Below are 27,988 nucleotides of genomic sequence, written 5' to 3' on the forward strand. Positions count from 1 at the left end.
GTTCTGGAAATCACAAACCTCAGGGACTGTTTGGGGAGCTAGAGGTGATGGCGTTGCAGGGCTGGGAAGTGGCTGGGCCACAGAGGGCTTTCTCTAGGTCAGGGGTTCCAGATGTTCAGCAGTAGGGTGGGCAGCATCCCCACAGGCAGCGCAGCCTGGGCAGGCACCCCGCATCCCAGACTCACTCTGACCACATCACCCCTTCTCCTCATCCCCCCCAAAAGTGTCTCAGAATGCAACTGAGAGTGATGTGATGGTTAATATGCGGGTCAGTGCAATCCTACTGTTTCTACAGGGCTACAAAGCTCCAAGCTTAAACCTACAATCTATAGTTTCCCACGCACGCCTGAGTAATCCATTCCAATAAAAATACAGAGCTTTCCTGACATCTGAGAAGACTCCCGTCCCAGGGAATACAGACACACACACCCCACCGTCACTGCTGTGACCCCTGTTTTGACTTCTGTTGCCATCGATTAGATCTTCCTGATCTTTCATTTATTTCATTGATATAAATGGAATATTCATCACACAGTCATTGTGTCTGGGTTTTTTTATCCATTGATTTGTAACTTTTAAAATTTTATTTATTTTTGAAATTATTCTTGGCTGTTCTGGGTCTCCATTGCCACACGGGCTTTCTCTAGTTGCTGCGCGTGAGCTTCTCATTGTGGCGGCCTCTCTTGTTGTGGAGCGCAGGCTCGAGGGATCTCAGGCTGCAGTAGTTGCGGCTCCCAGGCTCCAGAGAGGCTCAATAGTTATGGCCCGTGGGCTTAGTTGCCCCAAGGCATGTGGGATCTTCCTGGAGCAGGAATCGAACCCGTGTCTCCTACATTGGCAGGTGGATTCTTTCCCACCGGGCTACCAGGGAGGCCCCTGTAACATTTCTTTTTTTTTTAGTGCTGAGTAGTATTCCATTGTATGGCTAGATTGCAGCTTATCACTCCCATGCTGATGAATATTTGGGCTATTTACAGTTTATGCTATTATAAACACTTTTATATATATATAATTTTATTTATATATTTTTAGCTGTGCTGGGTCTTCGTTGCTGCACAGACTTTCTCTAGTCCCGCAAGCAGGGCCTGCCCTTTAGTTGTGGTGTGCGGGCTTCTCACTGCGGGGGCTCCTCTCGCTGTGGGGCATGGGCTCTAGGGCGTGCGGGCTTCAGCAGCTGTGGCTTGTGGGCTCGGTAGTTCCGGCTCCCGGGCTTTAGAGCACTGGCTCAGCAGTTGTGGCACACGGGCTTAGTGGCTCTGTAGTACGTGGAATCTTCCTGGATCAGGGATCCAACCCTTGTCTCCTGCATTGACAGGCAGATTCTTTACCACTGAGCTACCCAGGAAGCCCTGTAAACATTCTTATATAGACCTTTCAGAAATTTCTAATTAAAAAAAAATGTTTTTAAGTCATACGAAAACAGCCATGTTTTAACGTTTCATGGTAACGTTATGGTGATTTGGAATACGACTTGCATCTGCTCCAAACTGCAAATACCGTAACTCTGAACCGGTGCTGAAAAATCTGTTTTGTGTGACTGAGAGTGTTGACAGGCTCCGAGCAGGAGAGCAATGGAGTCAGTTAGAACTTCAGAACGATCCTTCTGGTGGCTGCACACCAGCATTTCTGTGACTGAATCGATGCCCTGGGTTAGGGCAGCCCTGTGCTTGGCAGCTGAAAACACAGAGAGTGATACTGAGAAAAGAGAATGCCCACTATCGTCCATTCGCTTGCTCTGCTTTTCACTCCTGTCATTTCTCATCCCGTTTTGGCAAAGCCTACAGCTGGAATGAAACTTTCAGCGCAAGGAGCAGATTTGTTTCTCTTTGCCCTGCATCCATCAGGAAGGATATTGACTCAGAAAACTTATGTCCCGTCCCATGGTGACAGCGCTCCCCTTTCATGCACTCAGCCAGGTGCTGGGGAGAGCGTGGAGCAGAGTCCTTGCTGCCGGCAGCCTGAACTGGGTACCGGCCACCCGTCACTGCCTCCTGGCAGGAGAAGACACACGGAGCAATGCCGGTTTGGCCCAAGACACCCAATCTGAAAAGGGAGGCAAGGGGTTGGCTCAGGCTCAGAGGATGAAGAACATGTAATGGGAGGTTTAGGGGAGATGTCCTTGGAGCCATTTCTATATCTCCTTCCACTGCTTTCGGAAAGCAGTGCTTTGCGGCCCGGCTTGTCTAGCCGTGGCTAATGGGATGAGGGCTGCTCCCAGGCTTCAGCCTCTGGAAATGGCTCAGAGATGCCGCTCAGCCTCTGCTGGTGTCTCTCTCATGGGACACATGAACTGGAAGAGGACTGCATGTTGCCAACAAATGCCACAGGCCAGGCAGAAAGCCAAGACACGTGTGGTCCCTGCTTTGTGGAGCTGACGTCCAAGTAGGGGAGAGAGACAAAAGTCAAACTGAAAATAAATCAATCGCATAACTGTGCATTTGTGATAGGTGTGCTATAGTGGAAATGAACGGCTTCAAGGAGATGGTTTCGATAAGGATGGGCCTCTGGGAAATGAAAGGCTGTGATGGAGCCAGCCATCTGACAAGTGGGGAGGCAGGGTCCAGGCAGGGGAGGAGACACATCGCCTTGAGTGTGCTTCATGCCCGTGACCTCACCCCTGTAGCCAGTATCCAGGCCGAGAAACAACACGACCCGCCGCCCCGCCCCCACCAAAGCCCCAGGCACATCTCATCCCAGTCGTCCATCTTCCTTCATCCCCGGGTGACTGCCTTCCTGGCTTCTGACAGTAGTGGTTGGTTTTGACAGTTATTGAACTTTATACAACACAATCTAAACCACACAACTCAGATGGGACCTGAACCCACAGTCTTTTAGCTGAGATCACACCTGATCTCAAGGCCTACTGAAGCTCATGTTCCTGGTGTCTCGTCGTAGAGAGAATTCAGCGAGAGACAAAGTGAGAGATAAGAAATAGACTTGTTTAGAGACAGACACTCCACAGACAGAGTATGGGCCATCTTGGAGAGTGAGAGGCCCTGAAATATGGGGTAGTTAGTGTTTATGGGTTGAATAATTTCATAAGCTAATGAGTGGGAGGATTATTCCAACTATTTGAGGGGAAGGGGTGGCGATTTCCAGGAATTTGGGCTACCACCTATTTTTTGGCCCTTTATGGTCAGGCCTTGGAACTGTCCCGATGCCTGTGAGTATGTCATTTAGCTTATGTGTTACAGTGAGCATACAGTGAGGCTCCAAGTCCCCTGGAAAGCGAATCTTCCACCATCCTGTGCCTAGTCAGTTCTAATCAGTTTTATGTCATATGCTCAATGACGCTATGCCCCTTCCTTCCTGTTTCATCGTCACTCATTGGTGTCTGGCTTCTTTCACTCCATACTGTATTTGGATATTTCTCCATACTGTTGCATGAGGCCGAATCTGTTCATTCTCATCGCTGTGGAGTATCCCACTGTGTGACATTTCATGCTTCATGTATCCATTCTGCTGTTGATAGGAGTGATGGACAGACTCTAACCCCCTCCCCTTAATAGTGGGCAGGGTGTCTGACTCAATTGTTGTTGTTTAGCCGCCCAGTCATGTCCAACTCTTTGTGACCCCATGGATTGCAGCATGCCAGGCCTCCCTGTCCCTCACCATCTCCTGAGTTTACCCAAGTTCATGTCCATTGCATCAGTGATGCCACACAACCATCTCCTCCTCTGACACGCCCTTCTCCTCCTGCCCTCAATCTTTCCCAGCATCAGAGACTTTTCCAATGAGTTGACTGTTCACATCAGATGACCAAAATACTGGAGCTTCAGCTTCAGCATCAATCCTTCCAACAGGTATTTGGGGTTGATTTCCCTTGAGATTGACTGGTTTGATCTCCTTGCTGTCCAAGGGACTTTCAGGAGTCTTCTCCAGCACCACAGTTGGAAGGCATCAATTCTCTGACTCAGTTGTAGCCAATAGAATACAACAAGACTTCCCTCACATCTGTAGGTTATGTAGGATGGCGCCTGCCATCTTGCAAGGAGACTCTGTCTCTTGCTGGCTCTGCAGAGGCCTGTGTGACAAGGAACTGAGGACACCCTCCAGCTGACAGCCCGTGAGAAACGGAAGCCTCAGGGTTACGGCCACAAAGATCTAAACTCTGGCAATGACCACGTTGGAAGCGCTTGAGCTCAGAGGTAAACCCTTCCCCAGATGAACCTTGGAATGAGACCACTGCCCAGCAGATACCTGACTGAGCTTGCTGAGGTTCTGAAGCAAAGCCCAAATTCCTGACTCACAGAAGCTGTAGATCAATAATGTGTTGTTTTGAGCCACTAATTTTGTGGCTATTCATTATGCAGCAGGAGAAAGCAACTACAGTGTATGTTTGGGTCGCATCCAGGTCTGGGCTTTTAAACTGCCAGGCTGCGGTGCACATTCTAGGATGAGCCTTTTGGTGAACACGCTGAGCACGTCTGTTTGGTACATACCAGGCAGGGAATTTGCAGGTCATATGCATACATTCAGCTCTAGTAGATTCTGCCAACAGGTTTACCAACAACGTTACATTTACATCAGTGAAGATGGCATTCAAACCCAGGCGTGCCCAGCTCAGAAACCTTCATGTTTTCCTACAGTCTCTGTTTGCTAAGCTCCCTGACAAGTGATCCTTACAACAGGAAGACAAACGTCTCCTCTTAGTAGTTTTAAGTGAGCAAAACTTCCGTCTGTAAAGTACTTTACAGGCAACATATCTCTTCACATGCAAATCTCATTAAATTCCCACAACTTTCCATTAAAGGAGGTATTGATGTTTTTATTCCCCACTTACAGATGGGGAAACTGAACCCAGTAAAGGTTAAGAATTTCCCTGAAACCAGACAAACCACGAGTGTCTAAAGCCATGTGTTCTGCGCCCAGAACTTTCCACTACATCATACCTATTTCTTTCTTCTCTCTTCCCTTCTTTTTGTCCCTTCCTTTTTAAAGATATCACAGCCTATGTCAGGATTTGGGATGGGCCATACCCAAGAGCTTCCCTGGTGGTTCAGAGGTCAAAGTGTCTGCCTGCAATGTGGGAGACCTGGGTTCAATCCCTGGGTTGGGAAGATCCCCTGGAGAAGGAAACGGCAACCCACTCCAGTACTCTTGCCTGGAGAATCCCATGGATGGAGGAGCCTGGTGGGCTACAGTCCACAGGGTTGCAAAGAGTCAGACATGACTGAGCGACTTCACTCGTACCCAAGAACAACTTTTGTTTCCTTATTTCAATTGCATTCATCTGCATAGAGACATTGGTCAGGTTCTGCTTGTTTGACATTAGAAATTTCATAATTCTGAGTCTCAGTCTCATCATTTAATCCCAATTCTCTGAAGCATCTTCTGTTTCTCTAATTAACAAATGTTTGGAGGGCGTCTTAGAATGGATCCTCATCACAATTTAATTAGGAAGTGTTTTCAAAGCTACACATGTATTTCTAGGCAGCTTGGATCTAGTCCATATTTATAGTCCTATTGAACATGCAAAGCAGTAGCAGATGTGTGCTGGACACCTACGGTGTGCCAAGCTGTCAGCAGCAAAGGTGCTTAAGTATTCTGGAAAGTGACAGGCCTCAGCCTCACACACCTCTGTCCACGGAGTGCTCGTACCAGTTATCTACGGCTGCATAACAAATGAGTCAAAACTTTGTGGCTTGAAACCACCAATGACAATTTGCCTCTCGCTGTCTGAGTGGGTCAGGAACTGGGGAAGGGCTTGTCTGAGCAGGTGGCTCTTGTGTGGTTTTAATCTAGTGATGGCTAGCGCTAGAACAGCAGGTGTGCCAGGTCGCTTCAGTCGTGTCTGACTCTTTGCGACCCTATGGATGATAGCCCGCCAGGCTCCTCTGTCCGTGGGATTTCCCAGGCAAGAATACTGGAGTGGGTTGCCATTTCCTCCTCCAAGAACAGGAGATTGGAGTAAATGGTGGCTGGCCAAGCACATCAATCTCTCTGTCTCCCGCTCCTCCCTTCCCCTTCCCCTCCCTCTCTACTCCTCTCCCTCCCTCTCTCCCACCCCTTTCATGCTATCTCAGCGCTTCTCCATGTGGTCTCTCCACATGGGCTGGCTTGGGCTTCCTTACAATATGGCAGCCTCGTGGCAGCAGCTGAAGGCTCCACAAGCAAGTGTTCCAGTGAACAATGAGGAGGCTGCCTGGCCTTTTGTGCCCCCATCTTGGAAGTCATGCAGCAACACTTCCACCGCATTCTTCTGACAGCACTACCCTGTCAGATGAGTCCTCTGGCAAGCGGCCACTGGGATGGAGCTTAGAGTCCAAGAGGTCTGCTGTGGGTGGCTTCTGAGCGAGAACAGGGGAAGAGGCAGAATGGGGCAGCAAAAGCCTTCAGACCACAGTGCAGATCTGATACCTTTGAGGGGAAGAGGGTGGGAGTGTGCAGGATGGGGCAGGAGGAGCCACTGAGGGTGGTGCACTTGAGACAGTGTGGCCAACCCCCCCCCGCCCCGACTCAGGACCGAAGGTTGTCGGCTGGGAGACGCCCGTGTTGGGCAACACCAAGCCCTGGACCTCTGCCCTGCTGAGTCGTGGGCAGGGCCGCCCAGGAAGAGTGTGGCCTTGGTTTGAAAGCTGAAGTGTGCGGTGCAGGCACTAACAGTTTCAGGCATCAGCCACGGTCGTCCTTGCAGCTGAACACTGAGTTCTTATCTGAGCAGTGAACTGCATGGCTACTACACACGCACACTCAGATTCAAGGAGAGGAGAGTTAGAGTTCAGTTCAGTTCAGTTCAGTCGCTCAGTCACGTCCGACTCTTTGTGACCCCACGAGAGTTAGAGTTAGGAGGATAGGAATTATCTCCACTGTCTTTGGAGCATACAACTTGCTGCAATCCATGGGGTTATATACTGCACGTAGGAAATGATATTGGGAAGAGATGGGAATACCTTATGCCTTGGAATTGGCTGGAAATGGGGTGATTGGCACTTCACTAACTAGCTGTGTGACTTTGGACACATTACCTAACCTGCCTGAGCCTCAGTTTTCTCATCTGTGAAATGGGCAAGTAATAAAGCCCCTACTTCAGGGTTACCTGAGAGTTAGATGAGATGAAACATGTGAGACTTTGCACTTTTCCTAGCCTGTGGTCAGTGCTCTGAAACATGAATGTCATCACCGTCAGTTCCGACCAGCAAGAAGTGGTGACCGTCTCTGACCACTCAGTCTAAGGAGTGAGTGACCCCACATGTTGCAGAAGCCTCAGGAGCGTGATGTCCGGAGACAGGAACTGAGACCACACCAAGTATTTCACACCAGAGTGGGTCTTGATGAGAACACTGAGTTCCCAAGAAGAGATTGAACTGAGTTTAATACAGTTACTAATATTAAAGCAGGAAACGTGAGACGTTCAGGAACACGGGAAGTGATGGCTCAGGCAGCCTGAGCTGTCTGTATGCAGTGGCTGAGCTTTATTCATCCTTGTAACAAACGCCGGGGACCGAGGGCTGGCACAGAGCCAACACCTCCAAGTGTTCACCCTGTCAGATCACACTGAATAAAGGGTAACACGTAGCTTCCTGGAAGATGCCCAAGTTATGAAGCGAGATAAATATAGGTTCTTTTTTCCCATCCAGAATGGAAATGAAGAAACTGGGCTTTTTATTACTATTAAAACTCATGCATCCTCACTGTAATTTTTTTTTAAGTCCAGCAACTCAAAAATAGAGTTTTAAAAAATATTTTAAAGTTGTTTTTTTTTTACAGCCATCACCCAGAAATAACTTAGCGTTAACATTTTGATGAACTTTTTTTCAGAATGCTTTGTTTTGTTTTTTAAAATATATTCACGGTATAATAGTGTTTTGAAACGAGATCTTTTTCACATGGGCAACATGTGATCCTCAGGAGGGAGGCTGCCCTGGGTGCCCACAGAATGTCATCCTCCATATATGCCCATGTCCTAACCCCCAGAACCTGTGAATATGATACATTACATATGGCAAAAGGGAGCTAAGGAGGCAGATGGAATTATGGTTGCTAATCCACTCGGTGTATGTATATGTACATCTTCTTTGTCCATTCCTCTGTCAACAGACACTTAGGTTGCTTCCATGCCTTGTCTGTTGTGCATACTGCTGCTATGAACACAAGGGTGCGTGTACTTTTTTGAATTATAGTTTTGTTCAGATGTAAGGAATGGAATGTTGCTAAAGCTTCCCCCATATGATCCTGAAGTGCAGCCGTTTGAGAACCATTAGTCTAGAGCAGTGGTCCTGCACAGTGGGAAGGCAGCTGGTTCCCCCAGGGGGCATCTGGTAATGGCCAGAGACACTTTTGCTTGTTGCCACTGGAGCTGCTATTGGTATCCAGTGAGTAGAGGCCAGGATGCACGGGATGGCTCCGCGTCACACAAACACAATATGTCTGTCGTGTCAAGGGTGAGAGGCTCTCCAGGGACACATGTGCCCCAGGACCTGGAGACGTGTCGAAGGGTGTTCATGGTAGCGCTGCAACAGCAAAAACAAACCCACGTGTGTGCGTGCGTGCTCAGTCATGTCCGACTCTTTGTGGCCCCATGGACTGTAGCCCACCAGGCTCCTCTCTCCATGGGATTCTCCAGGCAAGAATACTGGAGTGGGGTGCCACATCCTCCTCCAGGGGGTCTTCCCGACCCAGGGATCGAACCCATATCTCCTGCATCTCCTGCAGTGCAGGCTGATTCTTTACTGCTGAGCCAAACACACCAGGATGCAAATCAAGTCACAGGAGAAATCCACATTCGCATATTCACGGCACAGACAACTCAGAGAACAGCTAGTAGGGAGAGAGCATGAACACGCCAGCAGTGAGCGGGCAGAGCCTTCCCTGGGGGAGGCGGGGTCTCCAGGAGTTGTGTCTGTCTGCCCTGGGAGCCCTGGAGAGTTTACAAGTCTCTCCCTATTCTAGGTTTCTTGGTTAGTTTGACAATTCATGGGAAATTTTATCCTATTTGGTCGTTTTTAAGTAATTTGGGCAACTCTAGTAAAGAAAAAAATCAGTATGCATGAAAATATTTCCTGCAGCAGGATCTATATATTAGCAGAAAAAAAAAAAAATTAGAAGCTGTGTAAATATCCAGAAACGGCAGAGCGATTAAGAGATTATGGTACATCAACTCAATTGAATGTTATGCAGCCATTAAAAAGGATGATTATGAAGGTGATTTAGAAACATGGGAGATGTTTGTGATGTGATGGGAAGTAAGAAACGAACAGGAAATAAACAGCACAAACACAGTGATTACAACTCAGAAAAATGTGTTGGCCTGTGGACAAATACTGGAAGGATTTGCAGAAATAAAAACTGCCGTAATTAAGATGCTAGAATTATGGGAGATTTTTTTTTCCAAGATTTTTTTAACTCTTTTTTATGCTTAAAAGTAGATATCTTTCGGGCTTCTCCAGTGGCTCAGTGGTAAAGAATCGGCCTGCCAATGCAGGAGATGGAGATTCAATCCCTGGGTGGTGAAGGTCCCCTGGAGAAGGAAATGGCAGCCCACTCCAGTATTCTTGCTGGGAAATCCCATGGACAGAGGAGCCTGGCGGGCTGCAGTCCATGGGATCACAAAGAGTTGGACACGACTTAGTAACTAACAACAGATACCTTTTGGGACAGCTGCCCAGCCCATAACCCTCTCCTCTGAATACTGTGTCCCTTCCCAAAAGGGTACATCCCCCAGTCCCATTTACCTTTTATCCTAGCCTGGTCACCTAATCCAAGCTGGATCAATCAGATTCTCTGAACTGAAATTGGCTAGAGAGATACAAATCCTTCTGAGATGGTCCTTTTTTTTTTTTTAAATAAAATCCACATAACATAAAATTAATTTTTATTTTAATCATGTTATTTTTTTCTTTCCACTTTCACTGAGATATTATTGACAAAAGTTTAAGGTGTACAGCATAATGATCTGACTTACATACATCATGGAATGATTCCCACAATAAATTTAGTGAACATCTATCACTGCATATAAATTTAAAAAGGAGTAGGAAAAGAATTTCCCCTTATGACGAGAACTCAGGATTTACTCTTTAATAGCAGCTTTCATATGGGACATACAATGGTGTTGATTATATTAATCATGTTGTACCTTACAGCTCTAGTACTTATTTATCTTACAAGTGGAATTTTGTACCTTTTGACTACCTCCATCCCTGCCTCTGGTAACCACCAATCTGGTCTTTTTTTTCCTTTGAGTTTGTTTTTGAAGTATAATTGACCTACAACACTGTGTTTGCTCCTATTACACAACGTAGCGATTCAGTGTTTCTCTACTTTACAAAATGACCACGGCAAGTCTAGTTACCATCTGTCTCCACACAAAGCTATTCCATAACTATTGACTATATCCCTCACGCTGTGCATTTCATACGTGTGACTCAGTCATTTCCTAACTGGAAGTTTGTGCCTCTTTAAGCCATCTTAAAATGTGTGATTTGGGAGGTTTTAGTACATTCTTGTTGCGCAGTCACCACCACTGGCTAATTCCAGATCATTTCCATCAGCCAAAAAGAACTCCACACCCATGAGCTGTCACTCCCAATTCTCCCCTCCCACAGTGCTAGGCAATCATTAATTTACTTTCTGTCTGTATGGACTTTTGTAGAGACTTGTTCTAGAGATTTCACATAAATAGGATCATACAAAACGTGGCCTTTTGTATCTGGCCTTTTTCACTTGGCAGACTCATCCATGTTGCAACATGTTCCATACCTATTGATGGCTGTTAATATTCCATTTTGTACATATATGACATTGGGTTTATTCCATTCATCCAGTCATGGATGTTTGGGCTGTTTTTGACTTTATGAATAATGCTGCTGTGAATATTTGTATTCACGTTTTACTGTGAACATATACTTAGCAGTGGAGTTGCTAGGCCGTATGGTAGCTCTGTGCTTAACTTCTTAAGGTGCTACCAAAATAATTTCCACAATGGCAGCACCATTTTGGGGTTCCCTGGTGGCTCAGACAGTAAGGAATCCACCTGCAATGCAGGAGACCTGGGTTTGATCCCTGGGTTGGGAAGATCCCTTGGAGAAGGGCATGGCAACCCACTCCAGTATTCTTGCCTGGAGAATCCCATGGACAGAGGAGTCCGGTGGGCTACAGGTCCATAGGGTCGCAGAGTCGGACATGACTGAGTGACTCAGCACACACGCCCAGCACCATTCTACATCCCCACTGTGTGTGACAGTTTCAATTTTCAACATCCTCACCAACTTGACTGTTGCTACTGTTTTCGTAATTATTATTGTTGCCATGCCAGTGGATTTGAAGTGATAGCTCCCTGTGGTTTTGATTTGCATTTCCCTAATGACTACTGATGTTGAGAATCTTTTCACATGTTTATTGGTCATATACATATCCTCTTGGGAGAAATGTTTATTCAAATTCCTGTGCCCTTTTTTAAAATTGGGTTGTTTATCTTTTTGGTGTCCAATTATAGGAATTCTTTATACATTCGAGATACTAGACCCTTATCAGATATGTGATTTTCAAGTATCTCTCCCTTTCTGTGGATTGTCTTTTCACTTCTTTGATAATGTCCTTTGATGCATGAAAGTTTTTAATTTTGATGAAGTGCACTTTATTTTGGTGTCATACTTAAGAAACCATCACCTAATCTAATATCATGAAGATTTACACCTATTTTCCCTTCTGAGAGATTGATATTTAGGTCATTGATACATTTTAAGTTCATTTCTGTGTATGGTGTGAGGTAGACACCTGGATTCATTCTTTTGCCTGTGGATATCCAGTTGTCCTGGTCCCATTTGTTGAAAAGTCTATTCTTTCTTCCATTCAATGATCATAGAAACCTTGTGAGAAATCAGCAGACCACAGATGCATAGGTTTATTTCTGGACTCTCAATTCTCTCCCATCAATCTATATGTCTGCCTTTTTGTCAGCACCACATTGTTTTGGATACTGTAAAGTTGTAGTGAGTTTTGAAATCAGGAAGTGCGAATCTTCCAACTTTGTTCTTCTTTTTAAAGAACAAACAAAGAAGTAGTTTTGGCTATTCAGGGCCTCTGGCATTTTCATTTTGAATTTTAGGCTGAACTTTTCCATTTCTGCAAAGAGGATTTGGTAGGGATTGCACTGAATCTACATATTCATCTGGGAAGTTTTACCATGTTAACAATATTAAATATTCCAACTCATGAACACAGAATATCTTTCCATTTAATTGGATCTTCTTTAATTTCAGTGTTCTGGTTTTTTCAGTGTACATGTCCTAGATGCCCTTGGTTAAGTTTATTCTGAAGTGTTTTTTTTATTTTTGATACTCTTGTAAATGGAATTGTTTTCTAAATTTCAGTCTTGGATTAGGGCAGTGTTTTGAACCAAGGGAATATGCAGGGAGAAGCAGAGAATGGCAGTTGACACCTAGAGAAAAATAATTATGAATACAGAGGAAAGCAGAATCAAGAAATTATATGTGTTCCAGGAGCTGCTTAACTCACTTTTTATACATTAAAACCTCCTATTTATCAGAAAAGAAGGAAATTATATGAATGGATGCAGCTAGAGATTATCATACTAAGTGAAGTAAATCAGAAAGAGACAAATACCATCTGATATCACTTATATGTGGGATCTAAAAGATAACACAAATGGACCTATCTGTGAAACAGCATCAGGAACACAGAGAACAGACTGGTGGTTGCAAAGGAGGAGGGAGCTGGGAGAGGATCGGATTGGGAGTCTGGGATTAGCAGATGCAAACTGGTATTTATAGAATGGATAACAACAAGGTCCTACTGTAGAGCACCAAGAACTATATTCAATATCCTGTGCTAAACCACAATGGAAAAGAATATGAAGAATGTATACAGCAGAAATTAACACATTATAGTTCACCCATACTTCAATTTAAAAAAAAGAAAGTATGTGAAAAGGTAGGGAGATGGAAGAGGGATTGAGAACTGTACTTTAAGCGAATATTAGTAATTAAGCAGGGGACAAGGCTCCTGCAGCAAGGCCGGGGTATCCCGGATAGATGAGCGCACATGGAACAGGGAATGCGAGGCCAAGCACCACAGCAGCCTATCTGGCCTGGGCAGACTCCTTTCAGCAGCTGGAGATGCGTCTTAGCCACTTCCTTAGTGAAAGTGAACTAGCGCGGGCTCAGAAGCCACTGAGGAGCCCTCAGAAGACTTTGTATGTCTGTACCTCGGCAGAAGGAGCCCTGTAAGATCAGGGCAAAGGCTGGCCCCATAAAGAACTACTACCCCTGGGCTTTTTTACACCGCAACACTTGGACCAGACAGTTCTAGGGTAGTTCTGGTATCTAGGCAGCCAGACACAGGCTTTTCTCCCCACTTGAACAAAGGGTGCTTTGGATTTCCATCTGAGTGGAGCAAAACCCCATGTATTCCTCACGCCTCCTGCAGTTTTTGCTCCGTGGGGGACATGGCTGGTGTGTGGTATTCTCCCATGAATGCAATATGGGGTTGGGACTAGGAGGAGGAGGAGGAGACAACAGAAGGGAGTCAGAGCCTCACTTCCTAGGGGAGGAAATCATCTCTCCTAGGAACATTAGCCCATTCAGCAGACGGAGGATTTATCTGTGCAAACTGCTGGTCCAGTTTGCAATGCTGAGAGGTATTGCAAAGGCACCCCCTCCCCCACACACAGGGGTGTAACCAAGTGGTGCTCCCTCCAGCGATGGAAGAGGGTGCTTGCATTTGGTTATGGAGCAAGTGAGAACAGGGTTAGTAACTGATACGGCACCCTGCGCTCCTGCTCCTGAGCTTGTGAGGAAGAGGCCTTCCGTGATGACCCTGTCCACTGGGTGAAGGGAAGTCCACGCCGGCCCAGTTATATTACTCCACACAGTTTATTTCCCTTATAGCACTTACCACAACCAGTAGTTATGCAGTGGTCTGTTTTCCTTTGTTAGAATGTAAACTCCATGGGGGCACGATCAGGTCTGTCGTTCACTATTTTATCTCTGTGCCTAGTGCAGGACCTGGCACCCGCCAGGCCGTTAATAAACACTGTTGAAGGAGGGAATGAATGAATAAGGACCAAGGGAAGGGGGACAGGGTGGGGCACGAGCCGCTTGGGAGAGCCCCATTTGCCGCATCGGTGAGAAAGCGCTCCAGCAGGCAGCTGGAAGCCTGGGTCCAGAGCTTAGGAGAGCGAAGGCCTGCAGCTCTGGAGGTCACCTGTGCAAGCGAGAGCGCCAGGCAGGGGTCGAGACAGAGGCGACCTACCTTGCCAGAAACGACCACTAGCGTACTTCGTAGGCACGCAGATAGATTTCTGTGCCCCTGCCCCAGACACTCTGAGAATCTCTGGAGTCGGGCCAGGAATCTGCGCGTGTAACACGTCCGCTGGGTGACTGTCATGTTCCTTAGGACTGGAGAGCTCGGCCCTGGAGGAGAGAGGGGCAAAGGAGGTGACTTTGGGCGAACAGGTGACAGGGCAGGGGCCGCCCCCGAACTCACCAACCCGAGCCGCCCCGCCGCCGCTCGGCCCTCGGATTGGTCGCGGCCGGGGTTACCTTTGGCCGCACTTGGCCTGGGGCCGCGCTCCGCCTCTCCCCTGTCGCCCCGCCCCCTTCCACCCCCGATTGGTCGCCGCCCTGCCCGTCCCTCGGCCTAGGCGAATGGGGAGGGCGCGCGCGCCGGAAGCCGGAAGCGCGGCGGCGCCGGCGTTCCCCAGGCAGCTGTCGCCCCGCACCATGCGAGTTCTCGGGCCAACCCTGTCTGCCGGGCGCCTCCTCCGGCTGCGGCTACCCCCGTGGCAGCCGCAGCCGCCAGGACCCCGGCTGTCGAGCGGGCGGCCGGCGGCAGCCGGCGCCCTGGAGCGGGCCATGGACGAGCTGCTGCACCGCGCCGTGCCTGCGATGCCGGCCTATGAGCTGCGCGAGAAGACGCCGGCGCGGGCGGAGAACCAGTGCGCGGACTTCGTGAGCTTCTACGGCGGCCTGGCCGAGACGGCCGAGCGCGCTGAGCTGCTGAGCCGCCTGGCGCGCGGCTTCGGCGTGGACCACAGCCAGGTGGCCGAGCAGAGCGCCGGCGTGCTCCAGCTACGCCAGCAGCCGCGGGAGGCAGCCGTGCTGCTGCAGGCCGAGGACCGGCTGCGCTACGCGCTGGTGCCGCGCTACCGCAGCCTCTTCCACCACATCAGCAAGATGGAGGGCGGCGTGCGCTTCCTGGTGCGGCTGCGGGCCGACCTGCTTGAGGCACAAGCCCTCAAGCTAGTGGAGGGGCCGCACGTCCGGGTAAGGCTCCGCCCGGGCCGTCCCCGGACCTCGTGGGGGCGGGGACCGCCCGGGCCGCGCCCCCGCCTAGTGCCCAGGTCCACTGACCCTTGGCGGCCCTCGCCCCTCAAGCCCCAAGCACTCCACCTTCGCTTGCCTGGAGCCGTGCCCACTTCTCTGAGAGTCACAGCCCCTGAACCCTGGCCCCCTTCCTTCCCACGCTTTCCGAATCCTTGCCTCACTCAAGCCTCAGCTCGCTCCAGTCTTGGTAGAAACTTCGCACCCGCTTACTTTCAAGGTGACTGTCACGCCTCGTTCCTGATGCGCATGCTCTATAAAGTTCTCTGTTTTATTACCTTACCTGATAGATTTCCTCTGTGCGGTACACTTGAATGAGTACCAAACGGAGCATCGGGTAACTTTCTGAAAACCTGGATGGTGTCAACAAAAGGTAACTTACTTGCAGCGCCAGCTGTGTGAGCCATTATCCTGCAAAACCCTGTGAAACATACAGAGATGACTAGAACTCGAGGTCACCACCGTCCAGGAGTCCGGGTGCCCTCTATCGTCTCTGCCACATCTCCCGGGGCAGGGCGTTTCACCAGCCCGAGTTCAGCCCTAAAACAGGATTCTAAGTTGTCTCCTTGGGTAATCAGGCACTTAGCGAAGTGAGCCCACCTTAGATGTGAACAAATAATTTAAGATTTAAATAATGATGACTTGAAAGGTGGGTGATAGTTGAATATAGTCCTCGTATTCCATTGATATCAAGTATGGGCCATTAATTTGCTCTATAGCAAACCAAAAATGCTGTAAACGTTATAGAAAGTTCTGACATTCAGAACTTATCAAGTCCAGTTGGCTTAGAAGTGAACACTTAACAGGATTAAGCCCTGATTCCTTTAAGAACTAACACCTGGCATGATTTTCATGTTCATATCCTTACTCTTGGGGAAGTGATATGTCACCTTTTACAGTAAAGGAAACAGGTCAGATGAGTTCACATGACTTAACCAAGAACTCAGAGCAAATAAGAATGTCTGACCACTACCCAAATCCAAATTTCCTGGGTTCTATATGCTACACTTTATATCCCCATCATGCTATATAAGTTCTGGTGTTTATCAGAAACTTTCTTTGCCTTAGATGCATAAAAACGGAGTGTACTTAGGATTAATCTCAGGGTGATAATAGAGGCTACGATTTGACTGCTGTTAGTAGTTGGCTGATCTACACTGCTAAGTGTTACCTAGGGCCAAGCTGAGAACCTTGGTGGTTTATTGCATTAGCACCAAGTCAGTCTTGGATTCTGAGTATGTTAAATTGAGTGTTCCCAACTAAATCCCCATCTGAAAGGCTGAGACCTTGTGTTCCACACCCTGCGGGCATCCCCATTCCTCCCAAGAGAGTCGGGTTTAGTCTGCAATCCAAGCAGACATTTTTTTTCCTTTGAGGCAGAGACCAGTGCTTCTGAAAGCCTTCTGAAACTAAATTCTTATTGCATAGGAGACAAGAATTAGGTGGGATGTCTGTCATCTGACCCACAGTGAAACTCCCTGCCCATCCGTCCATCCATTCAGCCATCCGTTGGCTGGCTGTATCATACCAGGCATGCTCCAGGCTCCACGGTAGCATGGTCCAGGAGCTTCCCTTATAGGAAGAGTTACCCGCAGACACAGTAGGTGTTAAGTGCCTTCCATTCACTAGCTCATTTCATCCTCAGCGAGATGTGGGGACTGCCTGACAGATGAGGTGACTGAAGCTCGTCCCAGTGCAGCCCCCAGAGCACAGAACTGGTAAGAGCGTCTCCCTCAAGCCCTGCTGCCGTGACTGCAGGTGTGTACTCTATCATAGCACACCGACTCTCTTAGTTGATGGCCTAACCAGATCAAAGCCGGCTTATTCTCTTAGAATGTGCCTTCTATAAAACCGAAGGGAAGGTGAGACAACCCAGTCGATTAATGGCTTTGTTTTATTTGGTTTCCCTGAGGCAGGAGTTTAATGTTCTCTAGTTGTGAGTGTGTTTATCTTTCCAAGACTCTGTGCAAGCTTCCTTCATACCAGCCACCTCAGCACCCACTTTTTTCTGAAGCCGCAGGTCAGTCTCTACTCTTCTGTTGAAAAAAAAATCATCAAACTTCGTGTGGCCGGAAGGCTGGCTCTTGGTGTCTGTCCTTTGGCATTTTTGCTGCCCACCAGCCACCCTGCACATCCCAGCTACCCCAGCATTTCTCCCCTCCACGGACCCTCCTCTCCAGCCAGGCTGGCTCCTGGATGGAAAGTTCCTGAACCCGCATCCCTCATGATTCCTGTTAAGAGTAGGAGCTGCCTCCACCCTCAGCTCATTTTTTGGACTTTTCCAGCTAGTCCAGCTCAGGGTGGCCTCACCCCGTTCTGAGCTTCATAGGTATGTAACTGTCTGTACCACTCAGATGCATTAACCACAGAATCTAGCCTTTAAATGTATTGTTACCCTGCAACTAGATGATGAGCTCCTAGGAAACGGAGAACCTTGTCCTGTGTAGACAAATGATGAAGTGTAAGTTGGACTCCCGGGTGCCCCCTCTCCAGCAAAGCTGGCAGCTAAATGCCCCCATTTGTCCCGAGGTCAGACTGCTCCATTCAAGGGTCTGAGCCTGGAACCAAGCCCCGGGGGCCGTGGAAGGTTTCTTTGCGACCAAGAGTCATCCTACACGACATTGGGACTGCCCTCGCCCTGGGCAGTTTCTGATGTCGCCTCCGGTTCTCCATTCTCTGATGCTGTGAGACGTTAGTTACTAAACTGGTTCCCTTCCTCCCCGACACAGGTTTTTTAATCCGTAGAAGTCGTCACGGGGACCTGATGCAGTAATTTGCCCCCAGAATCACCTAGTGTATGTGGTCCATCTCGATCCCATCTCTTCTGTTTGATTTGGGATCTTGCGGCCACATTTAAGAGGCAGCGCAGCTAGAGCTTTTGGCTTTTAGGAATTCAGTGTAGGCAACCAGCAGAGGTTTGGCCCTCGAAGCTTTAGAGTGGGAGCCCTGCAACTCCAGGGGCCAGCACCCCATCACACAGGTGCGCTTCTCCCCTGGGCCCTGCCGGCCTCTAGAGCTGCCAGGTAATGTCAGGTGAACAAGAGCTGCTTGGGACTCAGGCCTGGGCATTGCCCTGCTGTGGACTTGGCCTGCTGGATCTCAGAGCTTCTTGGTTACTGGATCTTGTGAGCACAGAGGCATTTTTAGAATAACCGCCAGCAAGTGGTAGGCCCAAAAGGAGGCTGACTGGGTGTCTCACACGGAATAGTGGGTACCGTGGAGGGCACACCAGATTGGGGAGGATGAGCTAGCTCCTGGTGCTATCTGCCATCCTCTGGTTAGAAGCGTGATTTTAGGTGGCCGCTGCCCAGTCCCTTCACCATCCTAGGCCAACAGGCTCTGCGCTGAGGTGAGAGACTGCCAGCGGCCAGTCTGCCCAAGGTCAGCCTGCTTCTCTTCTAAGGAATGCCCCGAGAGGTGCCGTGGAGCTCGGCTAAAAACATGGTTACCAGTGTTGGTCTCTGACGGAGGGCTGTGATAATTGGAAATAGAGGAAGGTTCTGGAACCCTGACATTTCCATCCCTGTGGAGCCCCAGGCGGGAGTCTAGGCGGGCGTGGATCCCCTACCTTGTTCTTGTTCACTCGCTCAGTCATGTCCAGCTCTTTGCACCTCCGTCAACTGCAGCATGCCAGGCTTTCCTGTCCTTCACCAGCTGCCAAGGCTTGCTCAAACTCATGTCCATTGAGTCGGTGATGCCATCCAACCATCTCATCCTCTGTCGTCCCCTTTTCTTCCCACCTTCCATCTTTCCCAGCATCCAGGTTTTTTCCAGTGAGTCGGCTCTTCACACCACGTGGCCAAAGTATTGCCGCGTCAGCTTCAGCAATCAGTCCTTCCAGTGAGGATTCAGGGTTGACTTCCTTTAGGATTGACTGGTTTGATCAGATAAGGTTTCTTAATTCTTCTCGATAGGAAGTTCAGAGTCAGGGTCAAGTCTCTGCTGGGAAGATGCAAGTGCTATGGGGAAAGTTTGTACAAACTAGCAAAGGTGAAACGTTTGTGCTGTGGTTCTCAAGATAGCTGATCCACTGCTGAGAAGCTGGACTTTGCCACCTGTTACTTAGAAGGTCATGAGGAGCCCGAGCATCTCCGAGGGTCAGCCTGGGACTTCTTGATCCATCCCAAGTGCCCGCTCCTGTGGTCTGTCCATCTGATGCTGCTTTGTAGAACTTCTTGGATGGTAGTAAGTGAACTGATCTTAATAGAGTTATTCCAAGAGAGGCATTTTAGTTGTTTTCATAGTTAAGGATTCTGTAGGAAAGGGACTTGTCAATGTCCTTGAATTCTCTGAACACAGGACCTCCCCCTGCCCACCCCCACCGAGTTTTAACCATAGGAAATAGAATAATAATCAGTCATCCATTGTTGGTGGTGGGGGTGGGATTGGGGGGGGTGATATCAAACCCACAAAGCAGCTTAATTATACCAGAAAAAGAAGTGGTGCCTTGGCTTACAAGATCAAATGTTCTTTTTGTTTTTAAAAAAAAAAGCTCTTCTCTATTGAAGTTCCAAGTGAGTTGAGAGGCTAATTCTGACACCTGGACGTGTGACCAGAAGCCCGAACCTGCATGCTCTTTCCTGAGGACGGCTTTGGGCTCCGAGGCGTGAATCCAGGCCACCTGTCAGTCGCCCTCCTCCTGAAGGAGACGCCCTGTGAACTTGCAGTTGTGCGTCAGCCGCGCACTGAGCAGGGTACACAGTGTGTGCGTTTTGCAGGGTGGAGTGTGCTCCCTGTGTGTCCTGGTTACAGGCTGTTTGATTTTCTGCAGAGTTCTTTCCAAAAGCCCTTTTAGGTTGAAGAGTTAAGTTTCTTACAGATAAAACCCCCGATGAAGCCACGGGAACTCCCATTCTAGCAGAGAGTGTAGGCACCATCAGCAATGTGCAGAGTGGGCCTGGCATTTGGGAAATGATGGGAAATGTGAACACAGAAATTACGGTGAAGGCTGTGGAAACCTTAATAGAAGTCCAGGCAGAACACAGGAGAAGGGACCATGCTCTTCTCCAGCCAGGTCCCCACAGCACCATCGCAGCGCCCAGCCCGAGACACTTTGTCATAAACTTCCCCTGGTGGCTTGTCCTGTTTGTAATTAACCTGGTGGTCCTCATGGTTCTAGTAAGTTCTGTCAGCCAGACTAAGAGATGAGCTCATTTGTACATAAGAATGTTGTGCCAGCAGTTGGCACATTCAAGTCCTGGATTGCTGATGAAGTTTCTGAATTCCTGAGGCTGACACACACATACCCGTTCTCTCTCCTCCCACGGTCAGAGAGCCAGCAACCTTACTGCCCTCAGCGCCTGATTGCAGCCTGAAGAGCTGTGGTCCTGGTGGCCTGAGCAGGGGAGGTGGTCACCTTTCACCTAGATTCCCAGATGTCGTGTCCAGTGTCACATTTTATAGCTGTCAGGAGCCCAGAATAGAACGAAGGGACTTAGAGAGGAGGCCACTCCCATCAGCCAGACCATTCCTTTTGCAATTAAACTGAGCTAACACTGAAGCTAGATTTTTTCCCCAGCTTTTTCCTATTACATGTGTCACAGAGATGGCAATACATCCTACATGGAACTCGACTGGCCCATTCCTGACCTTTCAGAGCAGAGGTCCCCAGCCTGGGATCCAGGGACCCCTGGGGATGATCCATAGATGAGTTTCAAAGGGGTCCATGAAACCCAGGAAATTCTAAGCAGAGTTTTACTAATATGTTTGCATTTCTCTGGGGAGAGGGTGCCGGTGTTTGGTGCACACTCTAGAGTGTGCAAGGACCCCAGGAAGACTGATCCATTGTAGTCCGTGCAGGAAAGAGTTTGATAAGAGGCCATCCGTGTTGACCAGGAAGCCATCCCTCCCTCTCCCTGCCACTTGTAGTCGCTCTTCTCCAGGGTGTCTTCTCTTTTTCATTTGCCATCAATCCATTGATCATCTTCCACATGGGAGACCCCACTGATGCCTTGAGAACCAGAGGAATGAGTCGGAAATGACCTGCACGCCTATGGAGCTGAGAGCCCAGAGAAGGAGACTAGACTGTGGGGTAAAGAGTGAAGAGGAATGAGAGGTCATATGGCCCTCTACTCAAAACGTCTCCGCCGTGTTCTTGCCCACCCTATGCCCGTCTCATCCCGTGGGGAGGGCCACTCTCTGCCAGGAGGAACTCCGTGGGCAGCCCCAGCTACACGAATGTTCTTCTTTACATGGAGTCTGACTTTTGCCTCCCCTGGTTGGTCCTAGATGACTTACCCCCGACTTCTCGCACCCATGGGGCCTCTTCTGTGCCCCAGGCCTTCAGTGTTTAAAGATGGACCTCACTTCGTTCTGAAACCCTTTCTGAGCCACCAACCCCATGCCTGCAACGTATCCTCAAGTGACAAGGTTCTGAGTCCTTTGAGCTTCTACCATGGATTAGAATGTGAAATGGCCCTATAACAGTTTCATAGCTTATGTACAGTTTTATAGGTGTTATCCGTCATGGTCTTTGTGATTCCTATACAGGGATTCATAAGGTCAGTTCTGTACCAGACAAACGGAGATGCTTGCTGCTATTCAGTAATAATATTTAGTGTATCTGTTAGTATGTAGCTCGTCTTAAGTAACAGACTCAAGAACAATAGTGGTTTGAAGAAGAGAAGCTTGTCTCTCATTTAGAAGTCTGGAGATGGGCATCCCAGGGCTGATCCTGCTCTGTGGTGCCCAGTTGACCCAGACTTCTGTTTGTTGCTCTTCCCTGAACAACTTGCATCTTCAGAGTTACCTCACAGCCCCAGATGGCTGCTCTAGCTCTAGCCATCACATCACCTTCCAACCTGCAGTGGGAAGGACAAAGAAAAAGAGAAGTGAAGGGCTGCTCCTGCCACCTTTCAAGGTTCCCAAAAGCTGCTACAGGACCCCTCTGCTTACATCTGAGTAACCAGAACTCAGTGATGTGGCTACCCTCAGTTGCCGTGCAGGCTTTGTTCTGAACATCCTTGTGCCCAGCTAAAAAGTGAGGCTTCTGTGGATCTGGAAGAAAGGGACACAGCTATTGAGGAACAGCAGCTGTGTCTCTTGCTGTGGGTGTCCCTTCCTCCCTGGCTGTTACAGAGCTCACCACTTACTTGGCCTGAGGTTACCAGACTAAGCCGCGTCCTCTCCTCCTGCACCTCTCAGTCTGTCCTTCCTCGAAGTTTCAGTGTGAATGTATCTCTGATGGTAAAGTTGACTCAAGATCATTTTGGGAAGCAGATTCGCTGTAAAAAAAGTGAAATTAGAATAATGTCAAATTTAAAGGCACAGATTGCCAGATGCAGTATTATTCTATGGCCACTCGGGAAAGGAAAGAATGCTGCCGATTCAGCCGTGACCTGCTGTCACTCTAGAGATGGGTCCTGAGTTCCGAGACATTAAAAATAGGAAAACACACACACGCCTTAGAGTTGTCGAAATGTGAGGCCAGGAGCCAGTATTTATTTCTCTTAAGAAAGAAGGATGGATGTCTTGGTGAATCAAAGAATGGTCCTGAGGGGATGTCCACATTCGCCCCACGACACACCGTTCAGCGTCAGCTTAACTCACGTGCTTAGCCGTGTCCATGGTGGTGAATGAACCGGAACATGTTATCTGACTTGGGGAACTTGGTTCAACTTGAACACTCCAGTCGGCTGTCTTACCGGTGGGAGGAGGGAAGGAATAGCGCTGCGTTCCGTCTGTCCGGTTGTCTGAGCACACACCCCTGCCCGACTTCGTGTCTCATTCCCAGCAGCACCTCGGGGATGGGCTGGACATCTTCCCCACGGAAGGTCAGCGTTCTCTTCTCTCCGTTTCAGGAAATGAATGGGGTGCTGAAAAACATGCTCTCGGAGTGGTTTTCCTCGGGGTTCCTGAACCTGGAGCGGGTCACCTGGCATTCACCGTGCGAAGTGCTCCAGAGAATCAGCGAGTGAGTGTGACTCTGCCGCTCTGCTTACATTTCAGCTGAAAGCCAGCCTCCATTCCCCGCCTCCCCACCCGTGTACGTTTCCTCCTGAGCCTGATAAAACCCAAACACAGTATTCCCAGGGGTGGCTGTCCTAGCAGATGATGCCAAGACCACAAGGAGAAGAGGGCGCAGATAGAGACTGGCCCTTCTGCCAGTGAACCTGCATGAGGGGTCTCAGCTACGTGCTCATAGTTAAAGCCCTCAGGAGACTTGCCTGGCGGTCCAGTGGGTGAGACTGAGCTTCCAGTGCAGGGGGCACGGGTTTGGTCCCTGATCAAGGAGCTAAGATCCTGCATGGCACACAGCATAGCCAAAAAATAAATGATAATAATAAACGTCTAAAAGAAAGCTCTTAAGCCCACTTCTGCCCAAAGACCCCCATGATCAGAACTGCCCAGACTCACAGACCAAGAGTGAGCATTAGTCACCCAGACAGCATCGTCCCAACCAGCGGTTAGAATGTCTCCCTCGGATAAGAATCTCCAAGCTCACAACACAGTGAGCGAATCCAGCCTGCCCTGGACACAGTGAAAGGCAGGTTGGCAGACAGTGCTGCCGCTGTGCCTCGTGTTGAAACAGCAGTGGTGGCTGAGGTGGCTGGACTAGCAGAACCCGCCAGGCAATGCGTGTCCACGGGCAGCGATGACTTCAGACATCGGAGATTCAGAGCAGACGCAAGACCCCCAGCGACAGGCATCTGGTCAGGCCCCTGTGTTACAATCCACCGCACAACCGCTCCCCCAGGGCCTGGTGAACTAGGCTTTAAGACCCGGGCCAAGAGCACAGTTTCATGTGTAAGACGGTCACCAGCTCTGGCTCGTCTCAGTCGGTGCCGCTTCATGCTAAAACGATCTCTGAATTTCCTCCCGAGTCCCTCGAAGCTGTATTTACAGGGTTTCTTTGACCTGAGTGAATAGCCGAGTAGGACTCTGCCCTGGCTGTCTGACCCGTGAACCGTGACGTTCGTCTCGCTTCGCTGTCTCCTGCCCGCAGGGCTGAGGCCGTGCACCCCGTGAAAACCTGGATGGACATGAAGCGGCGCGTGGGGCCCTACCGGAGGTGCTACTTCTTCTCTCACTGCTCAACGCCGGGGGAGCCCCTGATCGTCCTGCACGTGGCCCTGACCAATGAGATCTCCAGCAGCATCCAGGTACCCGTGTGCCCTCGGTTCAGGGCAGGGAGGTGACCCAGAGTGTGGCCCCGTGGCCCCAGAGGGGGGCCAGCGTGCTTCTGCAGGGCTCAAGGGGAGCGTTTTGCGCGGAGGCCCCAGAGAGGCCTGCCTAAGGGCCAGGAGTCATGATTCCACAGTTTGCATGAGAATTTGACATGATGGAAATGATACAGCGCTGGGCACATGGCCGCAGAGGTTGTGAGACCACCGCCTCCAGAGAGATCTCAGGACGTATAGCCTCTGGAGCTGGTCTAGGGGGTCAGGGGAGACTGTCTCTCTACCCTGGGGTCCCTTCTGTTTTCTAGACAATCATAGTGAAGGAGTGCCCCCCGTCAGAGACGGAGGAGCGGAACAAGATCACCACAGCCATCTTCTACTCGCTGAGCCTGACCCAGCAGGGGCTGCAGGGCGTGGAGCTGGGCGCCTTCCTCATCAAGCGGGTGGTGAAGGAGCTGCAGGTGAGTGAGCCGGGCGCTGGTCCCGCCCTGTGCGTCCCCACCTCGGGGTGGCCGAGGAGTTCTGCCCTTTTCTCAGGGACAAGGTGACTCTCCAGGCCAGGGTGATCAGGAGGGGTGGAAAAGTACCAGGTGCCCCGTGGCAGCTCCTAGGAGCCCCCAGACGCCTCAGGAGGTAGAAGGCATGCTGAGAAAAAGTCCCCCGAAACTAGCCTCTCATGGACCAGGAGGCTCAGATGCATCCCAAGGGCGGCGGCATCTGCAGGGGGCCTTGCACCCGGGCTGGTGGGGCCGCTTCCGCCTGGCACACAGTCACCAGCAGGCTCCCATGGTCCAGTCCTGGCCCTGACAAGCACCGCCCAGCCACTCTCAGCCACTCGTCTGCAGGGAGCCCCGAGCTCAGGCCAGGCAGCTGGAGGGTGCGTGCGCTGACACGCAGTTCTCTTGGTTGCCCTGGGAAACAGAAGCGTCTGGTCCACTGCTTAAAACCATCTCATGAGGGGCTGGGGCAAACTGTGAGGCGTAGAGTCTCATTTTTTAGGTAAAATAATTAGACGGTTAAGAACGGGCTCTGAGAGCGGTGCTCTCTGCGCCTGTGGTCTCCACATGCGGCGGTCTCCACATGCGGCGGTCTCCACACGCGGCGGCCTCCGCAGCCCCTCCTCAGAGAGTGATGAGCCAGGGTGGAATTCAGACGCTCGTGCGTCTCGCGGTAGACTCGTCACGTTACGCCTGAGCTCTCGGGATGCAGTTGGGCATCAGCTTCTAGATTCAGACCCTGCCGCTCTCTCCCCAGAGGTAATCAGAGCCACCTGCTCTAGTTACTCTTGAGCTCTTCTCTGCTGCTTCTCTGATGAAGGTGTTGATGGCAGGGGTGGGGTCGGGGGAGCGAGCGCGAGGGTCACGAAGGCAGTCGGAGGAGGAGGCGCGTCCGGGGACCCACCCACGAGCTCTGCTCCTGAGTCCTGCGGCCCAGGAGCCGCGCTGCCCACAGACGTCCGCTCCCCATCTGGGCTAGGAGCAGGATGGCCGTCCGGGGAGTCTGGAGGGAAGCACAGCCCTGTCCCCACAGAGGCCTGCGTGGGGGGTTATGAAAGATGGGAGGAGCAGGGTTAGGAGCGGCCGGGGGTCGTCTTAACAGCATCCTGTTGTTAAAGTTGTGGTTCTGGATCCTGAGTGACGACAAGGACTGTAAATCCTCGTCATGTATGTAAATCCAGACGGCAGGATGTGAGAGAGCTGTCTCCCTTGTAAACACCGCCAGGAGGCAGAGGAGATCCTCTCTGTCCGCCCAGAGAGTACTCAGCTCAGAGTACTGGAGGGTGCTGCTTCCTTTTCTTCTGTCCTGAACTTTAAGATGTTTCTTCTGTAGTGAGCGTATGTGACATTTTCAGTTGGAAAATTCTGGCTTCTGTGAAACGAGCTTGAGGTCGCTGTGCGATTTGAATAGCAGTGATTGAACCGTGTTATCTGATGTGGAGACCTACCCTTGCCCCCCGCCCCCGCCCCGTCCCTCCCATCCTCCACCCCCATTGGTATTGTCAGGTGATCAGTTACTCATTCAACAGACGGTCACTGGGTACTCGTGTGCCAAGCACCAAACCCAATTACAAGGCCTCAGCAGCGTCCCTAAGAGGGGCCTGGTGGGCTCTATCAGGCTCCCCCACTCCGCAGCGACCCACCCCTCCGATTCAGGCAAGTCCCCCAGCTTGCCTGCTCAGATGGCGGTGCAGGTGGACACATCACATGGGGAGGCTTGTCCTGGGGCCACAGGACGCCTCCAGGACCCCTGCAGGCCGCAGATTCTTGCTAACTGTCCCTGGAGAAAAGAAAGAGTAGCCCACCGCACGTGGTGCCCCATCCGCCAAGCGGCGGCACCCGGAGGCTCACGACACATAAGCCGTAAACACGGGGGTGTCTGTGTCCCGTGCCTCAGCCCTGAAGCGTGTGTGTGTTCTCTCCCCCCTCTTCCCCCGCCCCCCACGCCTGCAGAAGGAATTCCCCCCACTGGACGCCTTTTCCAGCCTGTCTCCCATCCCCGGCTTCACCAAGTGGCTCCTGGGGCTGCTCAAGTCCAAAGCCAAGGAGCACGGGCGGAGCGGACTGTTGACGGACTCTGAGAGTCAGGAGATCGCCGAGCTCACGGGCGGCCCCGTGCTCGAGACACTGCAGACGCTGCTGAGCAGCAGCGAGTGGGCACAGTCAGAGCAGCTGGTGCGGGCGCTGCAGGCCCCGCTGATGCGGCTGTGCGCCTGGTACCTGTACGGGGAGAAGCACCGGGGCTATGCGCTCAACCCCGTGGCCCACTTCCACCTGCAGAACGGGGCCGTGCTCTGGCGAATCAACTGGCTGGCCGACGTCAGCCTCAAGGGCATCACGGGTGCCTGCGGCCTGATGGTCAACTACCGCTACTTCCTAGAGGACACGGCCGCCAACAGCACCGCCTACCTCGGCTCCAAGAGCATCAAGGCCTCCGAGCAGGTCCTCAGCCTGGTGGCGCAGTTCCAGAAGAACAGCAAACTCTAGCGTCATGCTCGCCGAAGCCGCTGGACATCCCCTGGCCCAGGAAACGACGATTTCCTGGGGGTGGGGATGTGGGGTTGTGCACCCAGAGGCACTTATAGAGTAAAGCGGAATTGAACTGTGGTCTCTGGCCTGTAGCGGGCTCACACTGGGAGGCCGGGCACCAGCTTCCATGGCGAGAGGGAAAGCGCATTACCGCTGGGTGGTGGTGGGTATCGGTGGCTGTAGGCTGGGTGGGGATGCAGGGCCCTCCCCCAGGGATTCCGTCATGGCCTTGGCCTGGCCCGCTGCCCTGGCACAGCCTTCAGAAGCCAGCTCTCGTCCTAGGGTGGGGTGGGTGCCAGGCCCCGGGCAGATGGCCCAGATGACAACGGATGCTCCTCCGAGCTTAGAACACAGTTCAGCCGTGGTCACCTTAGCCAACTGTCTCCACTGATGGCGAAAAGGTTTGCAAATCTGCACAAACTTCACTTGGTTAAATTACTGGACACAAGAGTTGTCATCACCCGGGATTTAACCTGGATTATAGACTTGATTCAAGTTCATAATGAACTTCATAGCAGAGAACAAGTTTGTTCTGTGAGGCATTAAACGCATGGTTATT

The 27,988-nt window shown here is 50.6% G+C and overlaps 1 protein-coding gene across 1 annotated transcript; it reads left to right on the plus strand.

Moving 5' to 3' along the window:
• Positions 1 to 14,684: 14,684 nt before the first annotated feature.
• MLYCD (malonyl-CoA decarboxylase) lies at positions 14,685 to 27,974 on the plus strand. The gene is made up of 5 exons (XM_068992381.1): positions 14,685 to 15,227; positions 23,084 to 23,196; positions 24,229 to 24,385; positions 24,712 to 24,864; positions 26,854 to 27,974. The coding sequence occupies exons 1-5, from the start codon at positions 14,685 to 14,687 to the stop codon at positions 27,385 to 27,387; spliced, it is 1,500 nt and encodes a 499-aa protein (XP_068848482.1). The 3' UTR covers positions 27,388 to 27,974.
• Positions 27,975 to 27,988: the final 14 nt, after the last annotated feature.

The sequence above is a fragment of the Capricornis sumatraensis genome, chromosome 20 (genome assembly GCF_032405125.1).
Source record: "Capricornis sumatraensis isolate serow.1 chromosome 20, serow.2, whole genome shotgun sequence".
NCBI lineage: Eukaryota > Metazoa > Chordata > Mammalia > Artiodactyla > Bovidae > Capricornis > Capricornis sumatraensis.

Excerpts from the sequence above, each read along its gene's own strand:
- MLYCD (XM_068992381.1), top strand. The coding sequence starts at position 14,685 with ATGCGAGTTCTCGGGCCAACCCTGTCTGCCGGGCGCCTCCTCCGGCTG. Across the intron at positions 15,228-23,083 it reads TGGAGGGGCCGCACGTCCGG|GAAATGAATGGGGTGCTGAA; the intron begins GTAAGGCTCCGC and ends TCTCCGTTTCAG. Across the intron at positions 23,197-24,228 it reads GTGCTCCAGAGAATCAGCGA|GGCTGAGGCCGTGCACCCCG; the intron begins GTGAGTGTGACT and ends TCCTGCCCGCAG.